At 43.9% G+C, this 19,286-nt stretch overlaps 1 protein-coding gene across 1 annotated transcript in view; it reads left to right on the forward strand.

The window, feature by feature from the left end:
- Positions 1-6,838: 6,838 nt before the first annotated feature.
- RCSD1 (RCSD domain containing 1) overlaps positions 6,839-19,286 on the forward strand; it is a 35,961-nt gene continuing 23,513 nt past the window's right edge. The window contains exon 1 of the mRNA XM_013950253.2: positions 6,839-6,988. Coding sequence (XP_013805707.2) covers positions 6,983-6,988 — 6 coding nt within the window. The 5' untranslated portion in view covers positions 6,839-6,982. The remainder of the gene's footprint in view (positions 6,989-19,286) is intronic.

Consider the following 19,286-nt stretch of genomic DNA (forward strand, 5'->3'; position numbering starts at 1 on the left):
AACACATGTGCACGCATACATAGCAACAACTTGTTTTGCTTCATTTTCACAGCAGTCCTGTCCTCTGAGAACTAGATAGGGTACTTCCTTGTTGCAGTTAAAGAGACAAGTGATAGTGGTGGTGGGAGGAAGCAGGGGAAACACATATGAGGGATGAATGCATGAATGATTTTACAGGGGAGCACAAAACCATGACAGGGAGCAGAGAGGAGGTGTTTGGTGGGGTCAGTACAGGAAAGGGGAATGTCATGGAGAATAGGTGGAAGGAATCGAGTACCAGGATGAAGGGAAAGAAGATGAAGGGGATGAGGGAAGGAAAGATGGCAATTGATTTTTGCATAAAACACAGGAAGGGGGAAATATTTCATGTTATATAGTTTAAATTTATTAACAGAATGTGTTTGCAGAGTGTAGCCATCTCTCATTTGCCAGGAGCAGCGCATGTTACTGGAAGTGCACAGCCCCATCACTGACCACTCTGTGAAAGGAGATTCAAAATGAACCTTTTGGAGAGCACACAGAATCATCCAGCACTTCCTCTGCCACAACAGGATGTGTGAAGTGGGATTTAAGGGGACAAGAGAAAGTGAGCCGTCCCAACAGTAACAACACATGTCCCAAGTTTTCCTTGGCTTTCTCTCGCATTTCAGCCTTGAAAGGCTCTCACTGGCTTCCCCATCAGCACCCACAAAGGGGTGCTGTTGTCCCAGCCTCGGCTGCTCAGCCTGCAGCGGTGGGGTGCAGTGCACCTGCTCACAGCCTGCTCGCAGGCACAGGGCTGATGAGTCTGATAGACATTCAGGGTTGAACAGGATTTATTGAAGTGAATAGTATTGGCTCTCTGTGCTAAGGAGAATAGGATTTATTAAGCTGAGTACTGTCTGCAGCAAGCAATGCACGCCAGTGTATAGCCTGTATTGCACATTGCATTGACTGAAGCGGGCTTATATTGACACTGTGCTTTCTGGCTGGGCAGTGTTGAGCAAACTTGCAGGGTGAAGGACATGGTCTTTAACTCTTTCGGCTTGCTCTGAAGCAATGTATTATCTGGAGTAAATCTCCAGGTCTCTCTCACTTCCTCAGCTACATCTCAGAGAAAGGAGAAGGGCTCTTTCTATTCTGATGCAAGGAGTTGAGGGGCTTCCAGGATCCTTGCATAACAAGATCAAGAAAGTATTGCTAGCCACTAGTTCTCCTTTTCAACTCTATTCAACTCTTTTTAACTACATTACAAAAACAATAAATGTACAGTAATATCTTACCATAGATTGAGCCACTTTACTCCCTCCACAGGGGTTGGCCAGTTAGTGGGACTATCTTAATTTCAGCCTGGCTTACATGCCATGGGCCACAAACTGAATCTGGAAGTCACATCTCTGCAGAACATGTATTTTTGCCAGAAGCTGTGCAAGGTCTCCATCCAGCCCATGTCATCATGCTCTCTCTGCCATCTTTATAGCAGATTTTGCCCTGAGCCAGCTCTCTCTTTAGATAGTGTAGTTGTGCTATGGGCTAGGCAAGTTTTCTCTTCAGATACACAGTCTAGCTCTGAGCTGGGCCAAGCTTCCTGTCTAGATCATGTAGTCTGTCCATGAACAGGACCCTTTCCTCGACCAGATAACACTTGCGGGCTGTGCAGTCTTGCTGTGAATAGTGCTTGATTTGTGAGCCAGGCCAGGTCTCTGCATTCAAGTGACAAGTGATTAAAGTTACTTGCTGCTGCATTTGACAGAAGCAACTGACCTCTGATTCAGCTCCGGCAAAAGCTACAGTACTCAGTGCTTTGAAGTGCCAATGCTCGGTGCTACATGAGACCCACCATGCAAATTGTTTCTAAAAACATTGGTGAGATATCAGCCTCAGGAGATACCAGCCCTGTCCAACGATGCCGTGCAACTACTATTAGGAAACCGCACACAACACAGAACATTGCCAAGCACAGAAAAGTGTTGCATGCTTGTGCGTAATGCATTTATTTACTCTTGTCCTCAAAGTTCCCAATTCAAGTTGCCTGGGAATTTAGCTTCTGCTCCTTTCATTTGTATATTTATTAAACAATAGGTAAAATGACTATAGTGCTGGACTGGCATTCAGCAAAAAGTCCTTTTATCTTTCTTACAGCTGCCATACAGACAATGGCAATGTAAACTTTCTCTAGGCATAACCTGCTAGGGATCAGAAATGGTGTTTAATTTTCAGTCAGAAAAACTTGCTGTTCAGTCAGACCTTGGCCTGCATGCTGAGGAAGCTGTTGAGAGGGCCACCTCTGACACTGGTTTCTATGACGTTGAGAGGTGTTCAGTAGGACTGGCCTGAAAACAATACAAAACACGGTTGTATCCAGCATGGATGCTAGGGATTGTGTCAGCTCCTATGTTCTGAATGTAACTTTTTATTTATTTATATTACATCTTGTTGCATAATAAAACTAGTAACTAGTAGAAGAGTTATCCAGTCTAGAAACAGGCTGGCAATGACTGATGTTGGTAATATTTGTCCCATCACTGTATAAATATAATGGGATGAAGCCATGCCTTTTAGTACCCCAGTTCAGTTTGTTCTCTGAAGTCGTCTGAAGTGGAACTTGGAAGTAAGAGATCTCCAAAGAAATTCAAGTGCTGCAAGAGATGACACTAGCCATCTGTACACCATTGACCAGACCTGAGTTGCCTGGTGTGAATGAGGATGGTGTATCTCACTGTGATCCAGTTGCTAAGAGCAGAGCCGCTGAGGCAAAGCGTTGTAGGTGAAATGCTCCCTGTACAGTACAGCTTTTCCCTATGTTTACTCCATTTTAGGGACAGACTGTTGTCTAAAGCCTGGTTAATCTGTACAGAACCATGATGTTAGCACTCAGACACAAGCTGGCAAAAGAAACGTGAAATGATTCAACCTTTCAGTTAGTATTTCTCTATCAGCTATTTTATTATGTGGCCACTATGCAACACACTATGTCTTGCACTCTCTGTCCAATACAGCTTAGCTAGAATCACTTATAACCATGTCCCTCCATTTAGTTACAGCATCTTTGGTAATGGGGCTTATCCATTCACATCAATTCTCAGAGGTCTACAATGCCTGGCATGCGAGTCTGTGTGCGTGTGCATGCGCGTGTGTGTGCACGCGCTTGAGCGCATATGTGAGTGTGTGTGCCTGCGTGTTTTCAGATGTGCTCAAGTGCAGCTGCAGAATTAGAGCAAAAAATGTCAATAGTACAAAGCGTTCCAACTGACTTCATTTCCTGCTGATAACTCCCTGAAGAGGAGGGTGAGGTTTAAAGTTTGCAGTGCTAGTTTAATACTGAGGGGCTAGGGTAGGGTTGGCGGGAACAGATATTTCAGAGCAGAGTTATTGAAAAGGCTGGTTCAGAAAGCGAGTTTCCCATAGAAAATACTGCTCACGTTCACTTCCTGTCAGCTTGCCATTGTCAGAGAAGGGCTACAGGCGCTGAGGTATAAACCCAACACAAAACAGGATGTTGGCTTTTAGAGATGATTGATCTTTGAAATACAAGTGTTTTTTTCTGTGGTTACCCTATCCCCTTTTTTTCAGTTGAGAATTAAGTTACTTGAGTGGGAACAGGAAAGGCTGAGACCCCAGTTTCAAGGGGGTCAAAAAAACCAAGGTGGTAACAGATGCTGGTTAATAATATTAAATTTTTGGAAAATGCTTTGGACATTACCAGCCAAATACAGACAGATACACAGACAGAAGTCTCAGGTACTGGTACTGACAGGCAGGGCCTAATAAATTTTGACCAAACACCTCCAGAAAGTACAGAGATTCATTCAGTCTTGCAGAGACCCACAGCTCCCTCTGCCCTTTGCTAATCCACCACCCTCACAAACATACTTTCCCAGATTCAACACCTGCACAGACACACCCAAATGACATAGCCATGGGGACACAAATATCTGAGTCAAAGTCTCACATACACTCAAAGGCTTTCTTCCTGGAGTACTCTCTAAACAAAGAATTGCCCTGTCCCTGCATCTCCTTTCTGTTGATCTAGCATCCTGCGGGAGCCCCATGGTCCGTACTTTACCACCAAAATGTAAGATGCCAGCAAATATTACACAAGGTGCTTCTCAGCATGGCAGAACTAGTTCTGCTACCTCTTTTGCAAGCATGCCAGGGTGAATGATTGCCTTGCACCTCTCCCTCACATGTTGCATGTAGCAGGAACAGCAGTCATTTGGCCTGAAGTGAACTTTCTGGTCTGGTCTCACTCATATCGAAAAGAATTGTCTGGCAAGCTGCAAAATCCAGGGGTCCACAAATGCAGCATTTTATCACTCACATGAAACTTCCCACTAGAGTCTGTTTTACTGGCACTTGTGATGACTGGATTTCTTTTTCCTGAGCAGAACAGATATAGAAATATTTTTTTGCATATAGGAACACCTTAGACAATCTCATAGATGCTTCTCTATCCCAGAAGATCTGTAAACAGATACACACAGAGATGCAGGCGGCCATACTCTAGAATACCTCACGTTTATACTTGCACACATTGCATGAAAAACAGCCAGTTCGGTCTAACTTAATATCTCCTTTAAAACATTTGTCACAAGGTTCTTGAAGCAAGCAGGTTGTTTGTTTCAGATTTTCTGTTGTTTGTCAATCCAGAAACAAGAAAGTATAGAGTAATCCACACCTGTCTTCCTGTTTGGAGAGCAACATACACCATAGTTCTGTGTGTTCTCTTCGCTTCTTCAGAAAGAAAGATTTAGCATTAATAAACTGAGTACTGTGTACCATGCTGACAGTAATGGCATTTGGGAACCTTGCAGGTAGAAAAGATTTGCCTTGTGACAAGATACTTTGGTGGGGAAGCCATAACTACCTTTGCTTTAATAATACAGGTAAAATGATACTATCTCTGCCTAGCAGTTTCCTTTTTCGTAGACCTAAGCAGATAGTTTCCTCTGCGGAGTACAACCCTGAAAACATAAAGAAAATACTGAAATAGATCCCAAGCAGAATGAAGCAATCATTGGAGGGATGTGATTTTGAAGGTCTGTTTCATTGCACATGTCTTGAAAATGATATTTGTGACCAATGTCCATAGTGAAATCCTCCTTCTATCCCTGTAACAAGCAAAGCATGGGCAGTCAGAGCATCCTGCCCTCCCTTCCTCATCCTGCTCTCATCACTTCAGTTCCTAACCCCTCTCCCAGGGTACTACTATTGTGACTTTAAGAAATCAATAGGATTACCAACCAAGGAGGAATTTAATTCTCACATTTCTTTTAGATTCCTGGTCTATTTGCTTAGATTTCTAGTTGCAACATCTGCTGATTGCTTACAGCAGAAGAGCTTCAACCAATCCAGTGTTTCAGCAACAGAAAATGATTTAGTCCTTTTGCCTAACCTTCAGACTGTGGCAACTCAGCGTATCATTCTTCTGGCTAAAGACTGAGTAACCATTGTATATTGAACTTTGGAGATAATGAGATTGTGATTTAAATGTTAATTCCTATACTTTCTAAAGAACCGCAGGAGTCATACAGCATGCAGTACAGCAACAGTTAAGGGTACTGTAAGAACAACCATGCTGAGGTGATTTTTGGTAAAGATCATCTGGGATGTGATGATGTTCACATTTAAATACATTCTGGAGTGTTTTCCTCCAAAGGCAGCATGGACTTGTGAAAAACTGTGAAGGAAAAGTATGCATCTCTTTCAGAAAAGATGCTTTAACCCTTTTCTGTCCCCGAGACAAAATGATGACATGAAATTGTGTCACTTCGCAGCTGCACGCAAGGCAGGGGAGCCAGCAGAAGACAAAGGGAGTGTTTCCAAATTCCTCTGCACCACCCTGTTCTCAAGAGGTGGGGACTAAAATTCTTGAGGAGGAGCATGTGCAAACAGTTGCTAAAAGAGGAACAAGATGTCTAGTTTACAACACTGTGATCTGAATGGAAAGGGAAACCATAGCAAAACATTCCTGAGGATTAATTTTTCCCATCTGAATTTTTCTACCACCATGGAAGCTTCTCATTTCCAGTGTGCAAGCCTGTCCTTCCCTGTGAAAGGAGAAGAACATCCTGCAACTCCTGACTTGGTAGTATGAGAAACAAAATCAGAGTGGAAAGAGCTAGTCCTGCTTCACAGCTAGCCAGTGACACCTTTCACAGGGACTCCCTCCTAGTGCCCACATTTGTGCAGCACCTTTCACAGTGGAGCCCTGATCTCTCCCTGGGGACTCACCCAATGGCACATTAGTATTGCTGATATTACTGTCATGCCTGGGAATCCCAGCCACGGACCAGGACACCTAAGACTTCAGTTCTGCACAGAGTCATCACTGGCTCTCTGCTCCTCTTCTGCCCCTCTAACCACCCTAAAAACAGTCTGCTGCTGATTGCAATTCCCTAAGAGTGGGGAAGAGAGGGGAAATTGCAGGTAAAGGAAGATCCACCTCACAAATAGAGCAAGGAAGGAGACCCTGCAGACTTGGAGAGGAAAGTGTGGACAGGGGAGACACCCAAGAAGAGACATGGAGGGAGCAACTGCAAACAAAAGAGAGAAATTGAGACAGGAAGGGGAGGGGGGGAGGAAGAAAGATAAGGTGATATAAAATATGGAGAGGAGAAAAAAAGGGAGGGAGAAAATGCACACATGGTGTCCCCATGTTTGGGCACAGCAGCAGAGCTTGCTGCTTGTTGTCTCATGAGCCCAGCACTCTGGGCAGGACAGTATCTGTTTAGATTTGTGTCTAAATTTAAACCCTGATTGCCTTGCCTCCCCTTCCTCTCCCCTCCCTCCCTTCCTCTCACCCACCCGCCCTTCTTCCTTGTTCGTAGTGCAGGGCCGCTCGCTGGGCTCTGTCAGCTTTCACGCTGAGCAGGAGCCTGGATATTACATACCCTCCACAGCAGCGCGATTTTACTCTGGCTTGCCTGAAGTTTTCCCACAGATAAGAGGGAAAGGGGTGGGGAAGAAAGATTGCCCTGAGGACACCTCTCTCTTGCAGGACATGGAGGTAAAGAAAACTTTTATTTCCACTAGCTTGTGACTCGCTACTAGATCTGCATTAGCTCCACCTTGCAATTTTTCACTGCAGGCAGGTCAGGCTCTCATTTTGCTGAGGTTCAGATAAATGTCTGTTCCCACCATGCCAGCCCCTGCCACGCACCTCAGAATATTTGGCAGAGTTTAGTCCAGATTTGGATGTCGGGGGACGGGTAGGGGGAGAAATTACATGTGTGGAAGGGGAATGAGGAAGGACTGCCATTTACTTTTTTAGTCTCTGAGGTGGCAGAGAGTCAACTTCTAAAAGGCTTGCATCATTTTGATAGGAGGCTTTAAAAACCCATAAGAAACGGGCACATAAAGAGAAGAGAACAAACCGTATAGGATCAGCAGGCTCCTTGGGGTTGATTCCTATCCATCCCTTGCAGTAGTGGCTGTGATTTAGCCCCAGATGTCCCCCCAGTTCCACGTGGATCATGCAGTCTCACTTTCATTATCGTCAGAGAGTTTTGGTTCAGGAGAGAGAACATGAGAGCTCTTGCTTCTGCATGCCCATGAAGCATTTCCCATACCTTTCTTCCCGCTGTGTGCCTCGAACTTCAAGAGCAGAGGAGCTCTTGGCTGTTGATGGGCACGCTGCTGATGGAAAGGGGTACAGAAATAGGAGTCAGAATTCCCTGCTGTTTAAGTCCAAGCCTCCTCCCATGTAGCACACTCTTCGGCGAGGCATTTTACCACTCCTTGTTTCTTTTCCCATTCATATAAAATGGGAGTGATAGTGCTTGCTTCACTCACGTGAGACTGGATTTGCTAGATTTTCAAACTTTCTTTAAGTGATAGAGGAAAAAAATATTTATTTTTAGGAGAGGCACAGAAGACAGAAAGGCAATTGCAACATTGGCAAAACCTCAGATGACGAAAGAGAACTTTTGGTATTTCAGCTAAACACAGATCTTACTAAATTTTTTATACTGTCTTCCTGGAAATTTTTTTGTGTGCTTTGGTGTGGCCCCAACAGCAGGGGACATGCAACAAAGTGAGGTAATGGTGTGCTTGAGGCACCACTGTAATTTTTCTTTGAAGATTTCCAGCACATAGCTCATCTGGGCAGTTCTGATAACACCCAGGTGTTAACATCACAGTTGTTCTTATCTGTGCTGGCCTGCCCTACAGGCGAGGGTAAAAGATCAGGCGTGTTCACTACAAGAAAAGTCCTTGACAGGCTATCTAAGCAGGTTTTGGTGTGGGGAAGGACTGAGCACTGATCAAACCAACTCAGCATAGACTGTATGTAGCATGACAATTATATGGCTTTATAAGAGTTTTTAGATTTGGCAGAACCTGGATCAGTAACTGTTAACGCTTGTTTTATTCTTTTTCGCTATGCAGCATCCTGTGATGTCTCAGAGGGGAAGGGGAGTTGAACTCTTAATTTGTTACAACTGCTGTACACAGGAAGTCACATACAGAGCAAAGACTAAATTAGGACTGAAACAGACATTTTGTCATATTGCGGACGCTCTCCTCTCCTCTACACACAGAGAGGCCTGCAACCCTAGGATGTTTTCTATTGTGTGGTGCAGTGGTGCTTTCAGAGTAGTAAGGGATGGGCCCTCCATTTCCTTTTGGGAGACACATGTAACACATATGGCAGGTCTGACTCAGGAAGTTTCTCTGAAATGTTTAACCTAAGACTTTCCTTCTCTAGATTGAGTCCCTTTACCTCTATTTCCCACTCTTTCCCCATGTTGCCAGGTTTTCTGATCATCTGTAGGTTGCTGCATCTATTCATATTTTTAAAACATCTCATCTCCCAAAACATCTTTTAAGTAGTGCACTTGGTCTTCCCTCTCCACTCCAGCCCTCCAAAAAGGTGGTTAATGTTCCACAGATGAGAAGATATTAGACCAAAGTAGAGCCAAGAGCAAAGATTTAAGTTCCCACCTCCCAATTCCCTGCTCTGTCTGCTTCTTCCTGAGAGCTTTTCACAGACAGCGTGAGCAGGACATAGAGAGTCGTTACAGTCTTTTGCTTTAAAAAATAGATTTAATGCTACTGTGCAACAGGAACAAGAAGTTCTGTCATTTCCCCATTTGCTTCAGCAATAGCAGGCAGAGCTGTTCTGAGCTTTGTTGGTGGCATAACTGGAGGCTCTTTGCTCTAATGGGACACATGAGGATTACCAGCACTAGGGAAAGAAGGGCAGAGGGCTGACCTAGCCAGCTGATTTCCATCACATCTCTGGCAGGAAGACACCATTTCTGAAAAACCTACAAAAGCAAGATAGTTGGGCTCACTTTCTTAGTATGGTTAGTGTGGTTTTACTGCTCCTTAGGGGCTAGTACCTAAAGTCATTGCCATTCTGCTATGAGGAACATATCCCATTGTAAGCAGTAATTGTAATTGCTTAAAACCGGGCAGCAAAACCCTGCTGTTGCCAGTTCATACAGTTTTGTGAGTCTGCTGATCATCAGTTTTTTTTCTTGAAGACCCAGCTCCTTCATGCAAAGTAGATTTGAGAATCAGTTTTCATTCTAGTGTTATGACTGCTGAAAAGAATTTGAAATCATTGAAGCTTCTACCAAAACCAGACCAAAACCAAGAGGAGCTCTTATTAAAAATGCATAAGGTTGGCACTAATGAAAGCAAAGCTACTCTTAAATAAAAATAGCCACTAAATCTTCTTAACACTCACAGTTGAAAAAGAATGAGAAAAAGTTGCACTGTTTTTTCAGTTTACATCTTCAGAATTGGTCCAGGTTGTCTAATTCTCATAGCTGTACTAAACCTTGCTGAAAATGTTGTGAGTTAAGGCATCCACTGAAACTGTGGCTTTCTGCAGCCAGCTGAGTAGGAAATACTGTGAATATTCAACAGTTGTTATGGCTGTTCTCTTTCCAGCCTCTCTGTAAGAGCTGGGGAGCACAGAGACATGTGAACTTTATTCATAAAGCAAGGGGAAGCAATTCAAGACTGAATTTCACTTTGCTGGCTCCCTATGGTGCTCTAGGTTCCCTTAGCTGTGTAGGTGCAGCAACCAGGCTTATTTTGAGAAGGTTCCCCTCTTCTTTGCAGCTACCAACAAATTTAATTTCTTTTTTTGAGGCCTCCATTCCCATGTCTCCTTTCTGCACCAGCTCCTGATGGATCTTCATTTTGCCTGTTGCTACACCAGCTCAGCAGAGGGAAAGCTTCTCCAGGGACGAGAACAGTTCTCTGCTTACTTGGCCACTTCTCTTCTGTGCACAGTTGCTGGACATGGTCCCAGTCCCAGGACCCGTGCTGTCCCTACACCACAATGGCCTCATCAAGGACATTTGGGAAGCATCGGGCTGTTGGTCTTTACAGTAAAGGCCCATGCCGTGTCAGGTGTGGGTGACACAAGAGTCCCTGGGTCCTCTCCTGACCCCACTGGCAAAAAGCAGAGAAGTGTAAAAAATTCCTCTGAGTTCTCTGTTCTCCATTGCAGCAGGAGCCTGCAGAAATCTCATCAGGTTCAAACACATCCCCTTCCTCAACCATCTTAGACAGGGGAGGTCAGAAGCCATTTCTTCCTTTTGCCCTGGTCAGCCAGATGCTGCGATGAGCACATTTGAGGGTCTAGTTACTGTATCCTGCCAGATTTCTAGAGGAATGATGCCCTTTTCCAGACTGCAGGGCAGCTGTATTTCAGCAGAGGCCCTTATCCTGTTCCTAGGAAAACTGCGCTATGATTATATAGCCTGTCGCCTAAGAGGACTGAAGTGGAGGGGATGGAGGAAAGTGCAATTAGTATTTGTTGGTCAAGAGGGCTGAAATTTTTATCCACTATGGTGCTCAGAGTAGCAGGACAGTAAGCCACACAGAAATACGCCAGGCTGAGCGAATTCCCCACCCACTGTTGTAGCAGTGGGACCACGACTGAGCACAGCTAGTATGCTATCATTAGCACTGAAAGGAAACAGAATTTCCATTTCACAGGAAGCTCTGCTGTTTGGTTTTCATTCCAAAAGTTAAAACATTCCTTTTCCACTTTTCTTTTTTTTCTTTTTGCCTATAGAATATTTTCACCTCAAATGCACTTACTTTCAACATTTCCTCCCAGACTCATCAAAATGACACATTCATGCAGAGTACCTGTGTGGAGAAAGAGAAGAGTATTTAAACATACTAGGAAAGGTCCTGTATGACCTCGTTTTACTCCTTAGGTCTGGACAGATTTAGGACCTGCCTGGCAGTAAACAGCATGTCTGCAGCAGAGCTGGAAAGGATCAGATTTGCCAGACTTCCCTATTCCAACGACTGGATAAAACCCCTTCTTGAGGGTCAGAGAGGAACAAAACCAATCCCCATGGGCTGTGCCATGGCCCTTACTTGTACCTAGAGGAAACCCCAAAGTAAATGGTTTGCAAAGTTAAAGCTTTACTATCTTGGTAGAGAAGGGATGATTCTTCTGACCTCTCCTCTCCCTTACTCCCCATTTTGGTCTTTGGGTGTCTGAGGATCCCATGCCACACTAATAGGCTTTCTGGAAAAACCTTCCCTGTACTCCACAGTCGAATTGGGTGGACACATTGCTGTTGAGCAGCATATTATGCATACCTTCTCTGCCACATTCCCAGGATTTGCTTATCTGAAGAACAAGGGAAAGAATCAGCATTGCTTTCTAGACAGCTGCTATAGCTGCTGCTACGAAGCTCTGCTGGTTTTCGTCATGGAAATGACCAAACCATACAAACAAGGGGTGATTTTCCTATCTGATTTCATGTGCTTGGTTAACAGTTCTAGAGAGTTGGACACTGCTTTTCCTAAAACACCAGCACTACACCCTCATTTTGGGATTTGAGATTGCAGCTGTATCCAGCAGCAAGAGAATCTGTTTGGAGGACTCATGAAGTATAATGTCATAACTTGCCTTTAGTAGTTTGCACCAGTGCGTACATAAGGCTGAACTGGTTCTAGAGACAGGAGATCTGCTGTGTAAGGAAAGACTATTATTATATACCCACTGCACAACTGCTTCACACCTAGTTATTGTCCAAGGTATGGGATACTTTGTTCTTGTGGAGTCTCATGTAAGGCACTGAAATAAGTCTGTCTTCATCCAAGCTACAATGTGTCTAGCTATGAGTGTTATGCCAGAAATGTTTTTACTTTAACATCAAGTCTGGACCACCTCTTTGTGATATCGTCAGTGTATCGGTACCAGTAATGTACCAACAAAGATGAGGCTCATCTGCTCCAATAGGGCCAAATGAAATTTTCTCCTATAAAAAAAGAGAAAAGAGATTAGACCAAATTCTTCTCAGGTATGAACACATCACTTGCTAAAAGGTGCTTCTGGAAGTCACTTCCAAGCAAAAGTTCAAATAAATCTTACCTCACTTGCCAAAGGGACAGCTGGTATAGACGCACGCCCCTTTTCTTCTGTTCTTCAGGATCAAATTTTAAAAGTGCTCAAAACCCACAGAGCAGTCAACAAGGTGGTAAGTTGTTTGTTGTATGAAGTGTCCTTATGCAAATAAACCTGTCCACCCTTTATAATGAGATGCACACAGCGTTTAGGTCAGTAGCCAACCTGCAAAGGATATTGGTTTATCACTGCTAGCTTCAATAGAGTAAATGCTCATCTCAGGCTTCTGAAATGCATGCTCTTAGCATGACAGAATCACAATTCAAATTGTGTTGTTGTCCAGGCTGGTAGCTCTGGCATGCAATATTGTTTTTCTGAGCATCTTGAAGTACTTCACAAAATGTAATACCTTTCCCTTGTGAGCTATCATTGAACCAAGCTACATACAACTTCTTAAGGCAAGACATGCACTCACATCGATCACAGCTTTGCAAGCACAGTGAATTACTGCATGCAGTTTGGAAAGCTGCAATATCTAGAGGATGCAGACCAATGACTTGTTGTTCAGAGAAAGACACAAAAATGCGAAGAAGGGAGAAGGCTGCCTTAGAAGAATGGAGTTAAACAACTCAGGGTGACTATGCAGTGAGACAGAAGACAGCAAACTAAACCTTTTAACACAAAGGAAACAGAATTATTTAGTGCATCGGAAAAGCAGTATGCCTAGAAATAATAGGATCAAATTAAAGGGAAGTTGTATATCTCACCAAATACAAGGAAGGATTTTTAGCTGTGAGATCTAGTAGCATTCAAACCTCTCTCCCTTCAGAGATTTAAAAATAGACCAGACAGCATTGAAAAGATAATGGCAGGAGCTATATTCTGCTGAGTTGAAGCAATAGTATTGATGGGGCCTCCAAAGGGGCAGGAGGACACTGTTTCTGCCCTCCTTCCCCATGTGGAACTGCTTACTGAAACTAGTGGCTATTCAGTTCGGATGGCTCTGAACATCAGGCCCCCAAAGTGTTTATGATTCCTTCCTGCTACATCACATTGTTCAAGCCCTGCAAACTTCTACCTATGGGAAACCTAAGTCAAAATAAACTGGCGTAACATCTGCAAGAGTCTGAGAACTGTTCTTTTAATGCCTGTGTGAAAAACAAGACCTATGCTACTTTGTATTCCTTCTTCCTCATGTAAGAATGGATTTCTTCATCCTTTAAAATTGCTTACTGCAAAAGCAATCATGGGGTATTCATTCAATCCTCTTGAAATGCCTTTCTGCTGAGTGCCATGTTTCCCCTGATGTAAGGTCAAATGAAAAGTCTCTTCTTTATTCCTCTCCTCCCTTTTCATATACACACACTCGAGTTTGTGTGCCAGGTTTCCTTGGAATTTCAACCCTTGGGCCCTGCAGCTAGTGTGTATTTAACTTGTGAAATGTGCACAGTTTAATCTGGTTTCCTACTTAGTCTTGACAAAGTGCATAGAGTTGTCAACACTGTCCCTCCAGAAAACCCAGTGTTTTCCAAGGTATTCACTCCCGGTTAGGGGCAGAAGAGCCGTCAATGCAAGCAAGTATACACACGTGTGTACCAGTCCTCTAGACGGCAGGTGTCTGTAAAGGAAACAGAATAGGAGGAAAGAAGACTGCTGAATACCCTGGAGCACGAGGTAACAGGTCACACAACAGTAACAAGTCAGACAAGAAAAGTTTTAGCATCTTCTCCTTCATCTCCCATCTCAACACAAAGCTGCCTTTTCAGTAATGCCAGACTATTAATCTCATGTAATATCAAGTTCCGCTCTGTATAGCTTAAGGAGCTTGTGCCCATAATCACCAAGGGATTTCTTCTCGGCCACTCTCCTCTGCTCCTTTGTATTCATAGCAGAGTTCAGATCCCTTTCACTCCTCATGCCCTGAGCATGGGACTCACCTTCTTCGACCCTGCCCTCCCAGTCCAGCTGCCTGCTCTTGGCACTGGGATCTTACATTCACACTACTGCAGGTCTGACCTCAAGCACCTAGTGGGGGTGACCAGCCAGCAACATCCTACACACCAGACTCTGCAGGGAATTGCTCAGAAGCGTGGTGCTCAAGGTCCTTTCTTACAAGGTCCCTTCCTCACAGCAGCTTCACACTCAGATCCAGCACACTGAAGTCTGCATCATCTGGAGTGGCCCTTCCAGCCTTTGCAGCAGACACTGGTTTAGTCTGGAGAGTCTCAGGAAGTCTGGAAGCCTTCAGGGAGGCCTTTTGGTTTTTGGAAAAGAAAACCTATCACATAATGAAACTGTCATATTGTATTTCTTCTGCCTGTGCTCTGCAACTCAAAAATTCCTGAATCATTCTTTTGGAGGTTGAATATAATTTTTCTTCTCATCACCTCTCATTTTAAGGTCCATGAAATCTGTGACATGCTGGCCAGATCCTCTTAGCGCTGATTTACTCCGTGAGTAAGTGGAGTGCAGGCACTGCATCGCCACTGCGCGTGCACCTGTTTCCAGTGCCTCAGCCTTAACCTGGAGAAACTGTGTTTAAGGTTGGAGGAGCTTAGACCCCATTCAACCCACAGTCTTATTTGTCACCGAACGAACATGTAAGAATTTAAATTAGCCGGTAGGAAAAAGAAATAGAGCATTGAAATAGGTAGAGTATTTCAAAGCTCTTACAAACATTGGCTTTCTCCTGTACAGGTTTATTGGGAGAATTTTATAAGCAGGTTAACTCTGAGATAATTATCTTTCTCAAATCACAGAAGGAACACACATCAAAGGCCAAGCTACAGCTCAGGATTACTTGTGTGCATTCTCCTCAGGATATATTTTGCTCGGTAGATGTTGGAGTCATTTATCTACAGAAATCACTAAATTCCTAATGTATTATTAGAAGTGATCCAGACTGGGCTTGAAAATTTAGATATGCATTTTCAAACATAACTGCAAATTTCACGTGCCTGAATTGGCTTGCCCAGTGTAGGTCCTGGTTTTCAGAGGTCCCACAAACTGGAAACTCTAGACAGAGCCAAAGGGAGGGCCGCAGCTGAGAAAGTGTCCCTTGGACCCAGCCCCTAAGTGCTGCTGCTTGGGGCCACTGAGCCTTCCAGGGACCAATTAAAAAAGACATCTCTGTGGATATAGCTTAGCATTCACACCTCAAGTCGGCTGCCAGTTGCATGCTTACTATCACCTTCCTTCATACCATATCTGTGTATCTTTTTAGACTAAATTCCTGGCTGAGATAAATATGAACCTCCTTGTCTGCCCTGCTTATATTCAGTGTAGACCTAATTTAATAGCAGTGATGTGTTACAAAGATAGCACAGTCCTAACTGATGAGTCCTGGAAGCTGCAAAAGTTGGGAGTTCTGTGTAGGCTCATTTACCTTCCTGGTTTTTGGCTCCCAGCGTGATGAATTAAAGAGTTGAATCTCTGTGCAGCTACAACTAGACTGTATCTAGTATTGAGTTTAACTCTAAATGGGGAGGTATTTACAGTCTACTTAAAGCATTTAACTGAAATATTTTGAATTGTCCCTCCTCCTTACATCATCTGCATCCCTTCTCTGATGGCTCAGTGACTTAGGTTTCTCATTTGGCCTTCTGAATTGCTTCAGATTAGATAATTAATGCACACTGGGTATGCACCTGCTGAAAAGTCACCCTCTTTAACCACTCTTTTAGTCCAGGAGCTGTCCCCTCCTCATCTCACCTGAAACATTGTGTCTGAGTCTCTTCCTGTTGAAGTTCATCTTATTTCAGACCTCTGTGAAAAGCAGGGCTTTTTTTCTCACTCCACATGAGGCAAGCAAGGGACAAGCTAAATTGAATAGCAGTTGAAAGATGATTCATAAAGCTAAGCCGTTTCTTACTACCCAGGCTGTTCTATTAGGTCAGCTCATTTCCTTCAAAGCACTTACCCAAGCATGTAAATTTGTGTAGGTGAGAGCAGATCGCAGCCTCTCATTGTGTCTACAGCTACAATGCTCCAAAAGTGGCTTAAAACAACACTATGATTCACATGGTTTAAAATAATTATTGGCTGCACATGTTAAATTAATTTCTGTGCATTTTAATCAACAGAAAGCAGTTCTTAGAAGCCTGTGTCAGATAACCATGGTTCAGGCATTTTAATCCCAACTTTCAAATAACATGCACACATCCACAGTTTTCCTGTCAAACTCTCTCCCTGTCCCTGGGGGAGGGGGCTCACCTGCAATCAGATGCACTTGCCTTACAGTCTGCATTGCTTTCCCCGCTCCCCATGGGCTGCACAGGAGATTTTGCCAGTTGTTCCTGCAGGAACTAACTCCCCCCTTGAGCTATGAGAGCTCCCCAGAACAAGGTCTGGAAGTACACACAGACAGGCATCAATTAATTTGGGGAAAGTTGACTGGCTGTATACAATTCCCAGACCAGCAGGAAAAACAGCCAGAAGTCTGAGAGGGAAACATCTGGAAGCCAAGTAGGGTCCTTGCGAGGACACAGGCCAGGAACGGAGCCCCAAGCAAACAGCCGGTGCAAACACTGCACTAGGTAAGCAGGCTATGTCTTACAGTGCTTATTAATGCTCTTCCTCAACACTATCATTTCACCCCTCCACCCATGGAGGCATTTGCTAACAGCATGAGTAGCTCAAGCACAAATCCCATATATTGGTAGTACAAGCTGCTAAAGACACAGAGGAAATAATATGCTCTAGTCCAGCCAGGCTGCAGTCGTGGTAACAGCTGGTGTCAGCTGTAGATTAAGACATCAGGATCACCGCAACAGGGGTAGAGACCAGCCTTTTGCTCTGAAGGTGCTGGCCTAGAACTGGAGTATCTGAATTCCTAAAACTACACCACCTCAAGTGACTTACCTATTCAAAGGCTAATTTCTGAGAGAAACAACCCCCTTTTTTCCCCCCACATGCCTTGCCCATGTATAATTGCATTTTACTTATCTACAGTAGCTCATGTCTGGTTGTATCAACCAACTTTTAAGACAACATTTATTGCTTGAGTGCACCCATCAGACAGAGAGGAGTCGCTAATGGCAAAACCATGCATATATCCTGCTTGACACACAAGCAGGATCCTGCTTGACACACAAGAAAAGCAAGAGTTCCTCCAGAACTAAGTTGAAAGCTGTGTAGGTGTTCATCTAATGAAGATAAAGTTTCTGTTTGGAAATCTTGGGGACCAGGGAAAAAGGAAAAGTAGTGCAGTTTGAAAGAGACTGTGGCTCTTTGACTATTTGGGAAGTGGTGCATTGGCTCTCAGATGATACTGAAATCATGCTGCCAGGTTAATGCCCACCGGCTTCCTTCATTGTTACCTTCTTTGAGAGAGGACCCGATGACTATATTTGACAGGGTGTGTCAGAGTAACGGACCTTGTTTTCAGCACCCCAATCCAGATTTTCATAATCATAAGTAATAGGAGTGCTCCAGTGTATCTGCTGCAAGATTCTGGCTCACTGGCAGCACACGTTTTAGAGACACAAAGTATTTCCCCAGAAACACTTAGTGTTATTATAAACTTGCTAGAAAAGACTGCAGATGTGTCACTGGTGTTCACTTGGAGCAAGGGAAGAGCTCTGCTCTGTGGAAGCACTGTTCTTTTAAGGCCAAATGTTCGTTATAATGAATTCTAATTTCTTGAAACTGTTTGTTCCAGATAAATACAGCCAGTATTTCAAATACAGGCATTATAACTCAAAGAGAATAGCCAGGACACTAAGTTCCCAGGACATCATAAAAGGAGGAAACACTTTAATCTAGTCTCATAGTCTAGTCAAACTTAGTAATTGCAGAGATCTTTGTTAAACTAGCAGCATCATTATATCTCAGTGCATTAGGATACTGGTTTCTCACCTCCTTTTTGAAGTGTACAGGGTACCCCTGGGTAGTAGTTAGAGGGCTTGAAATGCACTAACACATACAGTAGCTGTATTATGAATTATCAGCTTTTGAATCTTGCTGTATTTCTTTTTTTCTTGAAGCTGTAGCATCTGGAGTATCTCAGCCTCCCTTAAAAAGAAAAATGAATGTCTTGCCCTCATGATGGCAGAGTAAACCTTGAATGTGATACACTAGTGCACCCCAAAAGCTCAGAAAGGAGAACCCAGTGTTGTAAGCCGGACTTAGAACCCAACACTAGACTGATGAGTTTTTGAAGTTGGCACTGTTTCAGGTTACAGGAAAACTCCTCTTGCAGAGAGCCACCCCTGAGAGAGGCTGCTATACTGCATGTATAGACTGAGAGCCTCTGTGCCTTTCATCATTTCTCCACTTCTGTGGCTGTGTATGACTAGGTTCAGCCAGATATCAGCTTTATCCACAATCCTTTTCCTGCTGCCTGAAAGTATTTCCATGTTGGCTGCTTGGCCTCAGTCTGCAAGCAGCTGTGTCGGGCTGTTAATGAGGCAATTACATAAGCATGGCTCTTTTACAGGAAAGGCCAAGGACATTTCTCCTTGGATTGATTGGACTCCTTAATGAAGCTTTGCTGTTTGTCCTGCTTTCTCAGCCGTGCCAGTCGCCTTGTCTGTGGGCAACTGGCCTTGTTGGCAGAACAGATTTTGCCTCTCCACTTAGCCCTTCTACCCTTTCCTCTTCACTGTCAGTAAGGAAATGGCCTTTATCTTCAAGATCTGTTGATCCTGATGATCACAGTTTCTTCTTAGTGTACATAGCACTGCTTCTCCCCCCCATAGCTTCAGCACTCACTGACAATTAACAACCTTTTATCACACCTTCATACCTCTCATGTGGGCCTCTTATGCTTTCATTGCAACAGGACTCCCCCTACCCTTCTGGTATCTTTTGAGCATTTCCTCCTGCATATTCTGTCTTCTGGCACTGAATCTCGTTTCAATCTTTTTATTGTTACTACTTTTGACGTCTTCTTCTTGCTTCTCCTTCCTTTTATACTATTGACATAGTGGTCTGGGGAAACCAAGACTCTGCTTGCTGAGCCTATGTACTTTATTGT

Source organism: Apteryx mantelli, chromosome 1 (assembly GCF_036417845.1).
Source record: "Apteryx mantelli isolate bAptMan1 chromosome 1, bAptMan1.hap1, whole genome shotgun sequence".
NCBI lineage: Eukaryota > Metazoa > Chordata > Aves > Apterygiformes > Apterygidae > Apteryx > Apteryx mantelli.